Source organism: Electrophorus electricus, chromosome 10 (genome assembly GCF_041902795.1).
Source record: "Electrophorus electricus isolate QZ-2024a chromosome 10, ASM4190279v1, whole genome shotgun sequence".
Lineage (NCBI taxonomy): Eukaryota > Metazoa > Chordata > Actinopteri > Gymnotiformes > Gymnotidae > Electrophorus > Electrophorus electricus.
Genome location: NC_137506.1, coordinates 16,096,772 through 16,112,802, shown reverse-complemented (window position 1 = coordinate 16,112,802; position 16,031 = coordinate 16,096,772). Strand labels below are relative to the sequence as shown.

The following is a 16,031-nucleotide window of genomic DNA, read 5'->3' as shown; positions in this document are numbered from 1 at the left end:
GTTTCAGCTCCGGTAGGAAGTCGTGGTTAGTAACCAGATCCACTGGAGATGGACATATGCACTGCCATAGATCCGAGTCTACCCGCTTCACATTCTAGAGCTGTGACATTGTGAGGCTTGAACAGCTGTGGAACAGGCCACCCAACCCTTCCCAGCTCTTCTGTTAATGTTACAGATCACTGATCTGGGTACTCGGACATGCTCCACTCCTTGTGCTATGGCATGCAGCTGTTCTTACAGACAGATTCCTCCTTTAGTGTATCATGTGGTGATATTTTAACATTATCATAATCCTACACTATGCGACTTCCATATAAGACTGCATTCGAACTATGAGAGTTAACAAGTGGCCTATTGCCTGCTCTGATTCTGGTCAGGCCATGTAATACCCTATGGCATGTTCAACGCCCCTAGCTGACTGACTAGCTCACAATAGCGGATTATGCAGTTGACCATTTTAGCCCCGCATTTGTAGTGTAACATTCTTTTTGCTGCAACATGTATCATAGAGCATGACTCATCAGTGTGTAACGGTCAGCGGTTCGGAGGCGGACACGTGCGGAGAAGAGCGAGATTTATTATGGGCAAATGCAAAATCAGAGTCGTTGTAGCAGTCCAGGGTCACAGAGCCGACACGGAGAGTACGTGGATACATGATACATCTCTCCAGCTCATTATCTATGTCCTGGGATCATTTTCAGACATGTCAGATGGATAGGAAATGTATCCAGAGCATTAATGCTTGTTAGGTTTATTTATCATGGAGCGCCCACTGTTCTATGAACAGGGTGTTACATATGTGGTGATAATCTTCTGTTTGTCAGAGCTGAAGTGTTTACATCCAGGCATGTGTGATGTCTGTCAATTTCAGTCGCAAAGCAGCTGTATCCTCTTGTCTGCCAGGGGCATCACTGACCTCGCTGCTCCACTTAGACAGTGTCTCCTGTGACCTGTCTTACATGACACTCTCCATGGTACTTGTCCCACTGCACTAGATCAGCCTTTTTATGGTGTTTGCACTGTCAAACCATGTAGATAAGAGCTCTATAAAAAACAATCTAACAGGGTGTGCATGCAAATGTTTAGGTATTGATAGTTTTAGAAAAAATATTAAGCCTTATAAAGTTATTTGTTATGTAATGGGGAAGAAGTCTGTTCCTTCTGTTTAAATCTGAGGAGTAATTTGTGCTTTCTGTTAACAGAAGAGGATCTAAAGAGAAAACATACACACTGCACTTTGATGTTGTCACCATACTGTTGTACATTCCAAACTGACTGTACCTTACATACAGGAAACAGACTCTCCTGATCCCCAGAGAAAGTGGCACAGTCTTACAGTAGGATCTAGATGCTGTCAGCTTGTACTGTGTGCACAGGCATGTTGAGATCCACGGATGAGTGATGGACCTGGAGGGGAACATGTCACTAATGGTACTATAAAATGGAACAAGGCCAGTGTACTACTGCAGCACCATTAGGGCTCTGATTGACTCTCTTTCCCCATCCAGGGATGTACAGAGCTATAGGAGCAGTCAGATAGATCTGCCTGTTTCAGGTCATAAACTGCATCAATGTGCTCATAAAGCATGTCCCTTCACTAAGCAGCAACTCTCCTGACAGCCTTCACAGTGGCCTCAATTTCATAACGCTTTATGTCATGATTTTTTGTCATGGGAATGCTAGAATGATTGATAGAATGTCAGCAGTAAGGTTGACCCTGATTTAAGAACCAGGCCAAATCGTGCAGGCATTTATGTAATAAACAGGCATTAACGTTTTTTTTTTTCTGTGTCAGAATACGAAGTGAGTTCGACCCATTTATAGACTTTAGATGATGGGTAAGTTATATAAAAAGCTTGCGTTAAGCTCCAAAGGCCTAAATTGCAGGTTAGAATATTGGTTGATAGGGAAGATGGAAGGGCAGGCTAGGTAGCAATGAAATGCTGCGTTGCGTAGCGTGTGGCGCGAACGTGGAAAGATCAAGCTTTACCTTTAAGTGTGGGCCAGCTGTATGCGGTGCAGCGTGACGGAGGATCTGCAGGTCCTGCAGTCCGCTTGTACGCAGAGAGAGAGAGAGAGAGAGAGAGAGAGAGAGAGAGAGAGAGAGAGAGAGAGAGAGAGAGAGAGAGAGAGAGAGAGAGAGAGAGAGAGAGAGAGAGAGAGAGAGAGAGCTTGCATGTCAAATTTGAGCTTAAACCCTTACCGAGGGAAAAACTTACGCAGTGGAGTAGCCAAACTCTTTATTACAAAATCGTTCTTTCACCAAGACAATGCAATATTATGTTTGCACTTTTTCTAGTGAAATATTGAAACAAAACGGAACTAAAAAAAATGAAACGGCAACATTTCACTCTTAATTGTGCGTAACAAGCGCGGAGTAGATGTGACAGCCTGAGTCATCTGACAGCGTGCACCATGACTTCATTCGCTGTTTTTGGTCTCTGATTGTGGCTACACAAGATGGTTTTACGAGGGTTCAACGAATTGCGCGTTCCTCCGGATCCATACAACGTCGCACATACATCTTCCGGACAAGTAGAAGCACTGAAAATATAGGCGATGTATTTCTTAAGGGAATAACTCACCTAAGAGTAAAAAAAATGGAGTGGAACCACGTCGAAGCTGTACAGGAATTCACAGCTGAAGGACAATGCAGCAAAATTAAGGTCCGATCATGCAGAATAACCTGGGACTCGCACCAGGTAATCTAACTGCTCGATCCAAGTAACCAAACCCGCAGTGATTTTCCTGTACAGTGTGAATGCGTGTAGTTCAGAAATTGACCACTGTTATGTTTACTTCAGTGGAGTATGACTTTCCCTCAGGCTTTTTAACCATGCAGACTCAAATGTGTGGTAAGAAGGTGTTTTAACCGTTTGTGACATAGCAAAACATGAGGTGATTGTCGCTCCAGCCCAACCTTTGAGAAGTAGAAAATGATGTGCCCAAAGATGCTCCTCACTCCAGCGTACGGTGCCGTTAACAGGTTTCCATCCACTGAGGCTAATTAATGTAATAAAATGAGTTATTGTAATTATTATAATTATAATTGTTATAATTATTGTTGAAACTCATGTGCTAGTAGCCTTTGCAGTATGTAATAGAACTATCATGACGCATTACTTATTAATAAATTATCTATCTATCTATCTATCTATCTATCTATCTATCTATCTATCTATCTATCTATCTATCTATCTATCTATCTATCTATCTATCTATCTATCTATCTATCTATCTATCTATCTATCTATCTATCTATCTATCTGTTTGTCTGTCTGTCTGTCTGTCTGTCTGTCTGTCTGTCTGTCATTTTATTTATTTGTTTATTATTGTTGCAGAACTTTTTGTAATTTTTTTAAATGTAATTTAAGTTTTAATGGAGCATCTTATTACTTTCTACTCTCAATTGTCATATGAAATGAAACATTCTGTTAACTCCAAGACTCATAAAAATGGATTCTTGCAAAATATGAAAGGGAAATTTATAGTTATTTAAAATGGCAGCTAATATAGATGAAGCATGAAGCATGAGCAGGGGATGACCGAATGATTATTACATCATTCCTCAGTGTTCGGAGAAGAAGGTGGGAGTTGGCCTCATGTCTGCTTACCTCTTACCTTAGCAGTTATTTATCTATTCAAACCCCCCTCTTCGAAGTCCATTGCCTTCATAGTATGAAAGCTCGACAGTGATTGACAGTTGCCTACCTTGACGCTACTGCTGGGTAATTAGATCTCCCCTCATAGAAGGGAAATGCTCTCGTTTAGAACCCCGTAAGTGAAGGCATTTCCTTTGTGTCTTGTTTTCAGGAGGCAAATCATTTTGCCTTCTCTGGCATCATGGATACCCCTTAAACAGCCTTTTCAAATAGTGCAAGGAGTGCCCATATTCATTGAGATGGGAAATTGTTACAATAATAGAGACTACCAGAAATATTGATTTAGTAAAGCTTCATGAAGATTTGGATTACAGAATTTCAATAAATATTAGAGTTGGGTTATGGATCAACAAGATGTATCAGTGATTTTCACCTGTTCAAAAGCACCTTAACTGCTTTAAACTACTCACTGATTCCAGATCGTTTTGCCCTGTAGAACCATAATGCAGCAGTGATAAGACTACTGTGAGAGAGACTGCACTCCCCAGCTAAATGAAATCAGGTCCTTCCAGTTTGGTCCTGACTCAGTCTGCCACCTCGGCTCTCGATTCATCATTTTGTAAAAGAGGCGAGTGTGCGCTAAGAATTGGGACAGAGATCATGACTCAGTTCAATTCTGCATGCATCACTCTCAGTTTGGTGGGACCAACAGATGACCAGGAATACTAGGAACACTAAATTTGGCTTTTGTGATTGATTGTAAATGATGTGCACATGTGCATGTACGAATATTTATGTGTGTGTGTGTGTCATTGCATGTGCACAATAGCAGGACATGGTAGGATCACAGCCTTCCTGTTCCCTCTTCCCAGGCAGACTCCGCAGCATGACCACTGGCCCAAGGCCGGTTCACTACTTCACGGGGGTCGCCGTTATCGGCCGTCACCGAAAGCTGTGCAGCTGCGCAGCTGCTTCCGCTCATACAGTCACTGTAGTTCAGGAGTAGCGTGAAATAAACATGACAGATGAAAGGTGTACCGCAGTAGTGGCTTTGCTCTCCTGTGTCGTGTGGTTCGCTGGGGCAGGGAGGGGCAGCCGTGACTTGCTGGAATTAAGCTGAATATTTGAAATCTGAGGGAGTTTTCATCTGAAAAGGGACATATCAGTCATTCCATTCAACATGAAATTGCATTGATCATGGTTCTTTTCTAACTAAAGAAAGAAAGCACTCGAACAGCCATGCAAACATGGAATTGGCTTTTTCTTGCTTCATTTTTTATGAAAGTTTGGTTTTCCTTATTAACGTTTTAAAGAATGTTGGGTATCAGGATAAAAAACCATTGGGCACTGTAGGGTGTTTTCCCTCCATGGTTAAATATGTGCCTGGAATCAATGGATATTCCACTTCAGTTGATTCCGCACTGAAATTGGATCCAGATGTTGGCAGGTGGAGTTGAAGCTGTAACTGATATGATCAGTACTTTGCAACTTTTGCATTCTGGGGTTTATACTAACAAGTCACACCCTGTGATAACACACACTCTGTCTCTCTCATCCCGTGTGTATGTGTGCATGTGCGTGCATGCTCGCACAGATAGGGAATCCTCGTGTTGATCTGACGCTGTCCGAGCTACAGGAGATGGCCATGCGCCAGCAGCAGCAGATCGAAGCTCAGCAACAGATGCTTGTGGCCAAGGTGAAGCCCCGCCCCCTCCTCCACCCTCAGCTGCCTCTCCAAACTCACACACGCCTGCACGCTTCCAAATGGAAACTGTCATACTTCACTAGCTTTACGTTTTTGTCTGAGCCAGCCTGGACTTACACGATTTCTGAAGCACTAATTTCTCAGGTGACCCATATCAGAATCAGGTTAGTTATGTGTATAAGATGCTAGGGTTAGCTCAGACAGACAAGCACATGTTGACAGCAAACACCAGCCTTAGATCAGAATGTTGTCTTTACTCTCTTTGCCATGAATAATAGAATGGAGTTTTGTCCAGTATAAGCAGTGTTGGGAGTGAGGAAGGGGATTTTGTTTTGAAGAGAGTGCACACTGGGAGTGCCAGAGTTTTCTTTCCCCTCACGTCACCCCATTCATTCAGCGGTGTTGACGTCGTGTTACAAGCTCACACTGGCGTCATTGCTGATACGGAGGCACGGTCAGTGTGTGATGTTATAGATATGGGCCTTAAGTTTGTGCATAAGGGGACTGAGCTTGTGTTGCTAGGGACACAGGGCATTATCCCTCAAACAACAACAGGAAGGGACTTCTTGGACACAGGAAATGAGATCAGCATGGAGCTGCAGCTGCCAGGAAGAGGGTGGCTGCTCATGGAATTGTGTGTGTGTGTGTGTGTGTGTGTGTGTGTGCGTGCGTGTGTGTGTGTATGCGTGCGTATGTGTGTGTGTGTGTGTGTTTGGGGGGAGGAGCAGGTCATATGAGCTTTAATTCAGTATTCAGCTCCCTCAAACTACACTAGTTACTAGGGTTAGGCTTAGAAAGAGTCAGTACCTTATGAAAAAAGGATGCAGATGAAAAACCGTCACATCAAATCTGATGCAGCTTAGTGTACAAATGAACATGTGCATGGATTAAACCACTGCAGCATCCCTTCATTTTCCCTTTTGTAAGGTAAATGCATGCATTTATATGCATTTATTTTCAGTTATGCATATTTTGGATGTAATTATTTGTATTGTACAACAGGGGTGTGGTTCTAGAAGGTTGTCAACTCATTTTCCACTTATAGCAGTTTGTTTTCATATGGGCGGATTAGTGCCTGTGTGATTTGTGTTTTCTGAACAGATTGCAGTGGTGAGGAATTAGGTGATATTGGTGAAAAAAATAAACGAACCCCCCCCCCCAAAAAACCCTTATTTTTTCATTTATCCAGTGCTGCATTTAGTTGAGTCAATACTCGTAACCCTCACTTTGTCTTTTCGCGTTAGAGTACTTTGTGTTCTGCCCATTATAGTCAGCACATATGCTTCCCTCTTTCTGAGTCTCTCTCTCTCTCTTTCCATCATTTGGCTCAATAATTTTTTTCAGATTAATTTGCTGTACAATTGCTGGGTTACAGATTCAGGAGTTAAGAGCACCACCATGCATAGTTACTTTAACTGAAGGAAAACTAGCATCTGGAACTCTTCTCGTCTGTTTGGTCTGGCTTGTGTTGCTCCCTTCTTCTGCTGCTCCCTCTGTGTTATTCCCGTTCCTTTCCTCCCGACAGCTGTCCTCTGTTCGTTCTGAGGTTTGTCCAGTGCTGTGTGTGTGTGTGTGGGTGGGTGGGTGTGTATGCATGAAGCGTGTTTTGACAGCTTGTTCTCACACTGTGTCCCAGTTCTCCCTGTCCCAGTCTAATGTTTGCTCTCCCTCTGCTACTCCTCCTCCTCCTCGTACCCCACACCTCCTGCGTCCATGCCTATGTCTCAGGAGCAGCGCCTCCGCTACCTGAAGCAGCAGGATTGTCGTCAGGGGCCAGCCGCATCCGAGTCAGAGAAGCTACAGCACCTCAGGGAGCGCGTGGAGAGCCAAGAGGCCAAGCTGAAGAAGATCCGCGCCATGAGGGGCCAGGTGGACTACAGCAAACTCATCAACGGCAACCTGTGTGCGTATAGGCCAGCCCCGCCCATGACCCACTCACAACCCACCCATGACCCAACTGTGACCCACTCACGGCCCTCATGTGACCCCCCTGTGACCCCCTGCTGCCTACTGTTACCCAAGCAGTGTACAAACATCGCATCTGGGTTGTGGTATTGATCGAGTAGTGGCGGTTTATGCCATTCTGCTAGTGGGCTATCAAGTTTGAACTGGTCAAGAGATACTTTGGCTAGTTTCATACATGTGTTTGAGTGCTTGACACTGGGATGTTTGGAAGGATGTACACGTCAGTAAGGTGACCAAAGATATGGCAGTGTTTACAGTGTGCACTGGGAACTCTCTCACACCGGGTGGGGGTTCTGTCGCCTCCATGTGATTTTTGGTCATGGAGCTCACAAACACACACACACACACGCACACACACAGAGCATCTGTTCTGCTGTGGGTGTGTCAGAGGCCTGGGATGGTTTTGGGCTTCCATATCTTGTGGGAGGATCACAAGAATTTCAGTGCGATCCTGCTAGTACATATTGCTCTGCTGTTGGTCGGTCACATGACATGTTTAGTGTGTGGGTGGACATGTGTCATCAAGATCATTTTACTGGACACTGAACTCCCTTTTCATACACACACACACACACACACACACACACACACACACACACACACACACAAAGATTTCCTTTTCATTCGTCAGTTATAAGTGAGAACTCAGTGCGTGCACTTCTTACACATGACACAGATTCACTCAGTGATACTGACAGTGTACACACACTGAGTGCCTAACTGGACCGTGTGTCTGTGTGTGTGTGTGTGTGTGTGTGTGTGTGTACATGCAGCAGCAGAGATTGAGCATGTGACTAGCCTGTTCCAGGAGAAGCAGGCAGAGCTACAGAAGGCTGTGCTGAAGGTGGACCAGCTCACTCAGCAGCTGGATGACCTACGGCAGGGACGCCTGCAGCCTTTGGGGGCGCCACTGAGTGGAACCACTGCTCTTGAACTGCGAAAGCTTTACCAGGAACTGCAGGTACAGTGAACACACACACATACACACAGTATTAGAGTATTAGCAAGGGATAACTTAAAATATGTAGATTTACTATGTAAGACTGTGTTGTAATGTGGGTTTTGTAAGTGTTATTGCCGCAGCATGTACATAGGTGTTTGTGTTGATTTCATGCGCTTCTGTTTGCTTATATCAAAGCCACAGGTCTTTCATGGACTAATAAGATTTCTTTCTGATGTGATGACTTTTATTTTGTAGAGACAGATAACAGAAATGCTATTTTAAAAAACGTAATTTTATCAGAACAGAACAGATTTCACAGCAGCCTGAGGGAACATATGACACGTTACGTTTCCATTTTTTATTTTAGTTTATGCACCAGTTTATGCCTGAATCTCATTTATGATTCAGTTTGTACTCCGAAGACACCTCATATAAAAGAGCACAACAGTGCCTGGAGTTGCATTAATAAACATACTCGAGACTGATTTTTAAGAGAATGCCAAGAGCAGATCTGCTAACACAGGGTTGGACAGACAGATGCAACTGCATCACAAGTGGTATGTAAGTGTGTGTGCATGCGTGCATGTGTGTGTTTATGACTTATGTTCATTCGAACTCTCAGATCCGGAACAAGCTCAATCAGGAACAGAACAGTAAGCTGCAGCAACACAAAGACTTGCTGAATAAACGCAACCTGGAGGTGACAATGATGGACAAACGTATCGAGGACCTGAGAGAGCGACTCTACAAGAAGAAAGCTGAGGTTTGTCAGGCAGAGAGCCACCACACTGAACAAACACAGGAACAATCACACTGTGTGCATGATTACCTGTTAGCTGTTCGCAACTTAGATTTTGATAGTGGGGGAACAGGCACTATTCCACTTTTCTCACACTTAGAACACAAAGACACCCATACAGAACAATCAGAATAACACACCAGTACAGAACAATCATAATAATGATTTGTTTTAACATGCTTAATATCATGCTAATGACATGCTTTATATTCTATATCAGATGGCAGTTCAAAATAAATTGACTTAACAGTGTAGCTGAGTCTGAAGTTTCACTCTGCAGTCTGCAGCCCAAACAAGTGTAATGTAGCTTACAATGATTTCTGCTGTGTCACCTGGTTTCTCCTCTCCTCTCCTCTCCTCTCCTCTCCTCTCCTCTCCTCTCCTCTCTTCTCCTCTCCTCTCCTCTTCTCTCCTCTCCTCCACACAGTTGAGTCGAATGAGTGGTCCCCCCTCCCCCCAGCCTGCTCCGGTGAGCTCTGGCCGCATCGCGGCTGTGTGCCCATACATCCAGCTCCCTATGGTGGCGAGGAAGGACGGAGGCCACACTTTACCCCCTGACCCCCTCAAGCCCCACCCACTTTCCCCCACAACCAACCATGTCCGATCTAAATCAGGTGAGTCCCCGCCCCTCTGTTCAGTTCTGCTTGCGCCCTTCGCACTTCCTGAATTCACTCTGGAATTCAGATATCAAGCACTGGTCAGGTCCGTAACACTGCTTTCCTGTCAAATATGTACATTTCACGTGAAGGATGCATAAAGCTTGTGCTCCCACAGTTAACATAACAAGGCAACATGAGATCAGGTTCCTCCCACAGTTCTAATATGTGCCTGGTTTACACTGAGGTGATGATATCTATCAGTTCTTAACAGTCTGTCAGTCACTGATAAGGTCCGGCTCTCTGGTCCCTGCAGTGTACACTACAAAGAATTAGTCCACTGACTGTAAAACTACTCATTCTGTTTACTCCCAGTTTCTGTCCCTCCCTTGTCTTATTCCAGTAAGACTCACTCTTTTCTCATTGCAGTTTCTATCTTTGCGAGTTAGGACAGAAAACTACAGAGATCAATTACATCCAAAGGGTTGGGCAATATCTTTGCTCAAATGCGCTCTTGCTGATTTCATGCCGGAATTCATCTTTTTAACATTTTGTTTTCCCTGCCTTTCTAACGCTCTTTCTTTTGTATTCTGTCTATCATGTCGCCTCTCCTTCTACTCACCGTATCTCGTCTCATCTCGTCCTGCCTGTTGTCTTGTGTGCACGTGGGGCGGGGGCCGTGGCGATCGGGTATGTGCGCACAGAGGACGATGGGCCAAGGAAGACAGCAGGTCCCTGGAAGGTCTCAAACTTAGACATCACAGTGGACCCTGTGGTACCCTCGCCAGAGCCGAGAGAGGGGCCCGGGTCACACTTGGGCTCCGGCTGTGTCTCCTGTGAGTTCTCTGCCACGGTAGCAGGAAAAGAACTGACAAGACAGCTGCTGAAGTTACATAGGCCAGAAATTAGCGCAACACAAAACACAGCACTGCTTATTGTGTATTAATAAGCAATTCATAAATTAAACATCACTCTATTTCTAAGTGTTCTAAGAAAAAAAGGTTATGTATGGTTATTCAGCATCTGAAATATATCAATATCACTGTTAGTGCACACACTGTGATATATACCTTCAGTATACTGTATGTGCCAGGTTGGAAAACATACCACATTCACTTTGCATGATGGTACACATATGTAACCAGGAGAATTTACAGGAGTCAGAAAGGAAAGTTTTGCCTTCCTTTCCTTTTCCCTGATGCACTCGAGGTTGTGTTGGGCTGTTTGCTCACACAGGCAGAAGTGCACTTATACAATCTTGTATTCAGCAGAGAAAAACACAAGGAGCATGGGGTTGTTGTGTAACTCAGATACCAAGTAAACAGCTCTAACTGCAGTTCAAAACGTTTCGGAATTCAATGACGAAGACGCTGCAGCCGTAATGTCACTTTATTTTTTATGGGCCTCCATGATAAAATCGTTAACTGGTCCGGAGAAAATGACATCACTGTATTAAGCCTACCTACAGCACATAGACAGCCACAGCGCATACGCGTAGAGACCCCACATATCGGCTCAACCGTTTGAAGCACAAAGATGCTTTCAGCAATGTCAGAATCCCAGTGCAACTCACTTTTCTGTTCAACGTGCAGCTTGGCACTGGCGGATGTGTCTCGCTCCTTGATTCTGAGAGGCATTAGGAAAAGGTTTGAGGGAAGGTACCCAAGTAGCGCCTCACTAACCTGTGAGAGGCGCATCCGAGTAGAAGCCAGGCCCAAAATACCTGTCTGTGACCTGATGCGGCGGTCATACTCTCAGAGTCCACGATGAAGTGGCCGGGGAGAAAGGGAAAGCAGTAGGTTTGTGTATGCTTCTATGCCTTATTCAGTCCCTGTCTTGCCGCTGTGTCTACAGCGAACGATGCCAGCTGGGTCTTTTTCGCTAAGAACATGGCCTCTTCAAAAGCCCCAGACTGGAAGAACTCCAGCCATGAGCCGGGCAAGATGGCCGTCGGTGAAAAGGTGAGATGCTGCTCTGTGCTCTGAGTCCACATCACTGCCACACACATACAACTTTTTTGAATTACGTTAACTTATTTTTTATCCTTACTTACCTGGCTGTGTTCCCTGTAGGACTCTACTACTCTGCTGGGGACAGTAACAGGCTTGTCCAAACAGGCTCCGCCCACCTACGGCACCTACCCCAGTGTGGGATACCACTCCAAAGTCTGTTCCACCAGCTCCCTGCCACGCTCAGCCCCGGGAACCCTGGCTCGGCAGAGAGTGCCCCCTAGTTCTGGTTCATCCTCGCAGCAGATCCAGCAGAGAATTACAGTACCCCCAAACGGGTCACCCCTCTTCACCCAGGGCGAGAGGACTGACCCCCCACTGGCTGTGGCCGTGCGCCCCTTCATTTCTGACCGGGGATCACGACCTCATTCCCCTAGGAAAGGCCCTGCCACCATGAACTCCAGCTCCATCTACCACATGTATCTGCAGCAGTCAGTAGCCAAGAATTATCCCAGTAGCAGCACCAGAGCTACAGTTAAAGCAGGTAACTATGGCAACAACATGCAGAGAGGATTAACACTGATGGTGCCAGTGAGTACGTACGGATTAATTTTTCCTCCTTCTTCCTACCTCCAGTGTATGGAAAGCCGCTGTTGCCAAGCTCTGCCTCACCCTCCCCAGTGCCCTTCCAGCATCAGGCCACGAGAGATGAGACGGACAGGGAGACAGATCCAGAGAGCGCACCCCTCCCCCCACCCAGTGTGGAGCACATTCCCCGCCCCCTCAGCCCGACCAAGCTCACCCCGGTGGCCCACTCGCCCCTGCGCTACCAGAGTGATGCTGACCTGGAGGTGCTGAGGAGGAAGCTGGCCAATGCCCCCAGGCCCTTGAAAAAGCGCAGTTCCATCACAGAGCCTGAGGGCCCGAGTGGGCCCAACATCCAGAAGCTCCTGTACCAGCGCTTCAACACGCTGGCTGGTGGCATGGAGAGCGGTGTGGCTGGAATGCCCTTCTATCAGCCTGACGTCCCTCTCGGCTACGTCTCGGGCCTGGGTGAAGCTAATGCTGTGGTGGAATCAGCCACTTCCTCATCAGACCCGTCCGTTCCAGAGCCTGACCCTGCCTCCTCGTCACCCACATCCGAGGCCAACAAGGACGGGCCAGACCAGCCAGCCGATCCCACGGAAGCGCCTCCACTTCCAGACACCTCAGGCTCTGCCCCTAAACACACCGCCCAAGACAGTCACAACAGTGACTCTGAAGGCACCAACACAGAGCCCAGCCCAGTGCCTGAGGTCTGTTCCCCAGCAGAGCAAGAGGTCACAGAACAGCCTGCCAGGGGCCCCTCAGTGAGTGTGTACCCAGCTGTACAACCCACCAGCTAGATTAACCGCCCTCGCTTTGATGATACAGTTTAATCTCAATCTCATTTTTGTAGTCTGTTTTCAGTCACCTTTATTTATACATGTCTTGGTGAGATACTGATCTCATTATTGGTGAGATTACAATCTTATGTTGTAGGAGTTAATCACAAGGGTCAACATGTATGATGTGGTGACCTTGACAACTGTCTCTCTGTAATTCCAGGTGAAGCGGACCAACCTGAAGAAGGCTGGCTCTGAGCGGATAGGTCACAGCCTCAGGGTTAAGTTCAACCCACTGGCGCTGCTCCTGGATGCCTCCCTGGAGGGCGAGTTTGACCTGGTGCAGAGGATCATATATGAGGTACTGTGAGGTCCACCACCTCCACTGTAAAGATGAATCAGAGTTGAATGAGATGAATCAGAGTTTATTGAGATGAATCAGAGTTGTCCACAAGCACCTTTGCTTTAAACAGTACTTAACTTCTGTAAGGTGTCTATGAGGGTGCACATTTAAATTACATAATTCTGGGTGTTTAAAGGCCCAAACCACAACTTTTGAGGGCATCCATGGTTCTAGTGTTAGATTTGCTAACTTAAAGATTTGAAAGTCAATTTAAAGCACTTTAAAAGTAAATGTACGTGTGCATTTTATGTTAATCAAAAAATCAAAATATTTCTCAAAACAAGGAAAAACAGAAGCTGACACAGCTGCATCTGTATGAACATTTCCTCAGGTGGAGAACCCCAGTACTCCTAATGATGAAGGCATCACTCCCCTCCACAATGCCGTGTGTGCTGGTCACCATCACATAGTAAAGTTCCTGCTGGACTTTGGAGTCAATGTCAATGCAGCAGACAGTGACGGATGGTGAGAATCACACCAGGCACATTTTAACCTCCTTGACTAGCATGATCACTGCTTTTGGTAGCATTGCTTAAAAAGCTGTTAATGTGTCAGCTATAAGTAGTGTGTTTTACGAACACTGCTTGGGTGAGCAGTCTTAGTTAACAACATCAGTGTCATAACAACAGATGAGGTGTGGTTAATATTTAGCTAAAGAAACTTAACCACTGGCAGATCGAAGGCGAGCCCAGAGTAAATATGTCTGTGTGTGTCTGTGTGTATATGTGTGCATGCGTCCATGTCTGTGTGTGTGTGCATGCGTGTGTCTGTGCATGTGTGTGTGCTCGTGTGTGTGTGCGCGTGTGTCTGTGTGCACACGCACGTGTGTATGTGTGTGTGTCGAGCAGGACACCTCTACACTGCGCAGCCTCCTGCAACAGTGTCCACCTCTGCAAGCTGCTGGTGGAGTCCGGGGCGGCCATCTTTGCCACCACCATCAGTGACGTGGAGACGGCAGCAGACAAGTGTGAGGAGATGGAAGAAGGCTACATCCAGTGCTCCCAGTTCCTCTACGGTGAGGCACATACTGGGACAGGAAACAGAGATGAAAAAGAGCTTTTAGCTTCGTCACAATCTGTTGTCCTTGTGAAGCAAACATGTCAGTTAATCAGTACAGGCTTGTAAGTTATTAATAGTCAGTGTTTGTATTGGGTGGAAATGTGCATGTGAACATTTTCATACCTCCTGACACATCATATGCCCCTGCACCTTCTGCTTCTCTTCCCTTGCCCCGCTCAGGTGTGCAGGAGAAGCTGGGCGTAATGAATAAGGGGGCGGTTTACGCCCTCTGGGATTATGATGCGCAGAGTGCAGATGAGCTCTCTTTCTGTGAGGGAGATGCACTCACGGTGCTGAGGCGCAGAGACGACAGCGAGACGGAGTGGTGGTGGGCCAGGCTCAATGACCAGGAGGGCTACGTGCCCCGTAACCTGTTAGGGGTAAGAGAGCCTAAGCGCTCTTAATAAGAGGGGTGAAACTTTGTGAAACTTTGCTTCATTTTGGTATTTGTGAATCCAGACATAACTCATTATATTCCTCATTACATTCCTCGTTACATACCCATCACATTTTACAAATTTTTCCTGGAAAAATAAAGAACCGTCATTCTAATTGTCTTTTTCCTGTGGTTTGTGTAGTTGTACCCTAGGATCAAGCCTAGACAGCGCTCCCTGGCATAATGCCCCCCAGTGATCAGAGACGGCAGTGCGAGCCCTCGTTCCTGGCAATACTGTGGATTCACATTTGGAGTCTGCGCTGCCCAGGCTCTGTTCTCTATATGTATCGTGTCCATCTCATCACACACGACAGAGGACACAGCAAAAAAAAAAAAAAAATGGAGCATGTCTGCATTGGGACAGATTTATTTAAAGCTGCGAGAACTGATATGAAACCTGTTGGGCCTAGTCTTCAGTTTGCATCCCAGATTTTCTTTTAGAAGCATCAGACGTGCTGTTTTTAACTTTACAGCACCTCTCACCCACATCCCTGTCACAGACAACAGCAGTTGTCCCTCTTCCTTTCCTGAGTCTGGCGTCCTGCGCATGCATGTGTGTGTGTTTGTGGGATGTGAATGTGATGAGTCAGAGGCAGAGGATGCAGTCAGAAGATCCCGTGTTGGTGTTCTCTGAGTTTATGTAGGATGGAGGAAATGGCGGGATGGGAGGTGATAACGATGACAGATCTGTGAGAGAACAGCTGAGCCACAGAGAAGGAAGGAAGGTAATGGAAAGTGTAAGAAAGAGACCTTGAAGTGAGGGCTGAGACCCTGGTGAAGTGACACGCATGTTTTTATATACAGAAGATCTTATAGGTGGAGTTGAGATGAGCAAATGTGAAATAGTATGTCTTAAAAGGGTTGAGAGTTATGCCACAATGAGAAGCTCTTTATATATATATATATATATATATATATATATATATATATATATATATATATATATATATATATATAAATTTTTTAATTATTATTATTTATTTTTTTTTTTTAAATTGGATTTTAGGCTGGACTGTTTTGTATGCGCTGTTTGTCCCTCCCTGGTTTAAACGTTGTTTATAAATACAGATGAAAGGAAATGCTTTAATGAGCTTACCACTGGAATTTGCCTGTCAGTAGTAGGTGGAGAACACACACACATTTATGTCTTGTCATGCAAAAGTAAACAATTAAAGGATTCTCACGTTGGGATCAACCTTTGTCAAGATTA

General features: G+C 45.6%; 1 protein-coding gene across 8 annotated transcripts in view; it reads left to right on the top strand.

The window, feature by feature from the left end:
* Positions 1–16,021, top strand: part of ppp1r13ba (protein phosphatase 1, regulatory subunit 13Ba) — a 28,288-nt gene extending 12,267 nt beyond the window's left edge. For 2 of the 8 annotated variants that reach the window (XM_026999873.3, XM_026999869.3), the window contains exons 5-19: positions 5,197–5,298; positions 6,833–6,853; positions 7,036–7,210; positions 8,046–8,233; positions 8,838–8,978; positions 9,442–9,628; positions 10,315–10,446; positions 11,465–11,571; positions 11,683–12,103; positions 12,196–12,908; positions 13,147–13,284; positions 13,658–13,791; positions 14,175–14,341; positions 14,566–14,765; positions 14,964–16,021. In XM_026999873.3, the coding sequence (XP_026855674.2) occupies positions 5,197–5,298; positions 6,833–6,853; positions 7,036–7,210; positions 8,046–8,233; positions 8,838–8,978; positions 9,442–9,628; positions 10,315–10,446; positions 11,465–11,571; positions 11,683–12,103; positions 12,196–12,908; positions 13,147–13,284; positions 13,658–13,791; positions 14,175–14,341; positions 14,566–14,765; positions 14,964–15,005 (2,868 nt within the window). In that variant the 3' untranslated portion in view covers positions 15,006–16,021. Of the gene's footprint in view, positions 1–2,240; positions 2,703–5,196; positions 5,299–6,832; positions 6,854–7,035; positions 7,211–8,045; positions 8,234–8,837; positions 8,979–9,441; positions 9,629–10,314; positions 10,447–11,464; positions 11,572–11,682; positions 12,104–12,195; positions 12,909–13,146; positions 13,285–13,657; positions 13,792–14,174; positions 14,342–14,565; positions 14,766–14,963 lie in introns of those variants that run through there. The other 6 variants (XM_026999875.3, XM_026999870.3, XM_081721467.1 and 3 more) reach the window with 6 other exon arrangements.
* Positions 16,022–16,031: the final 10 nt, after the last annotated feature.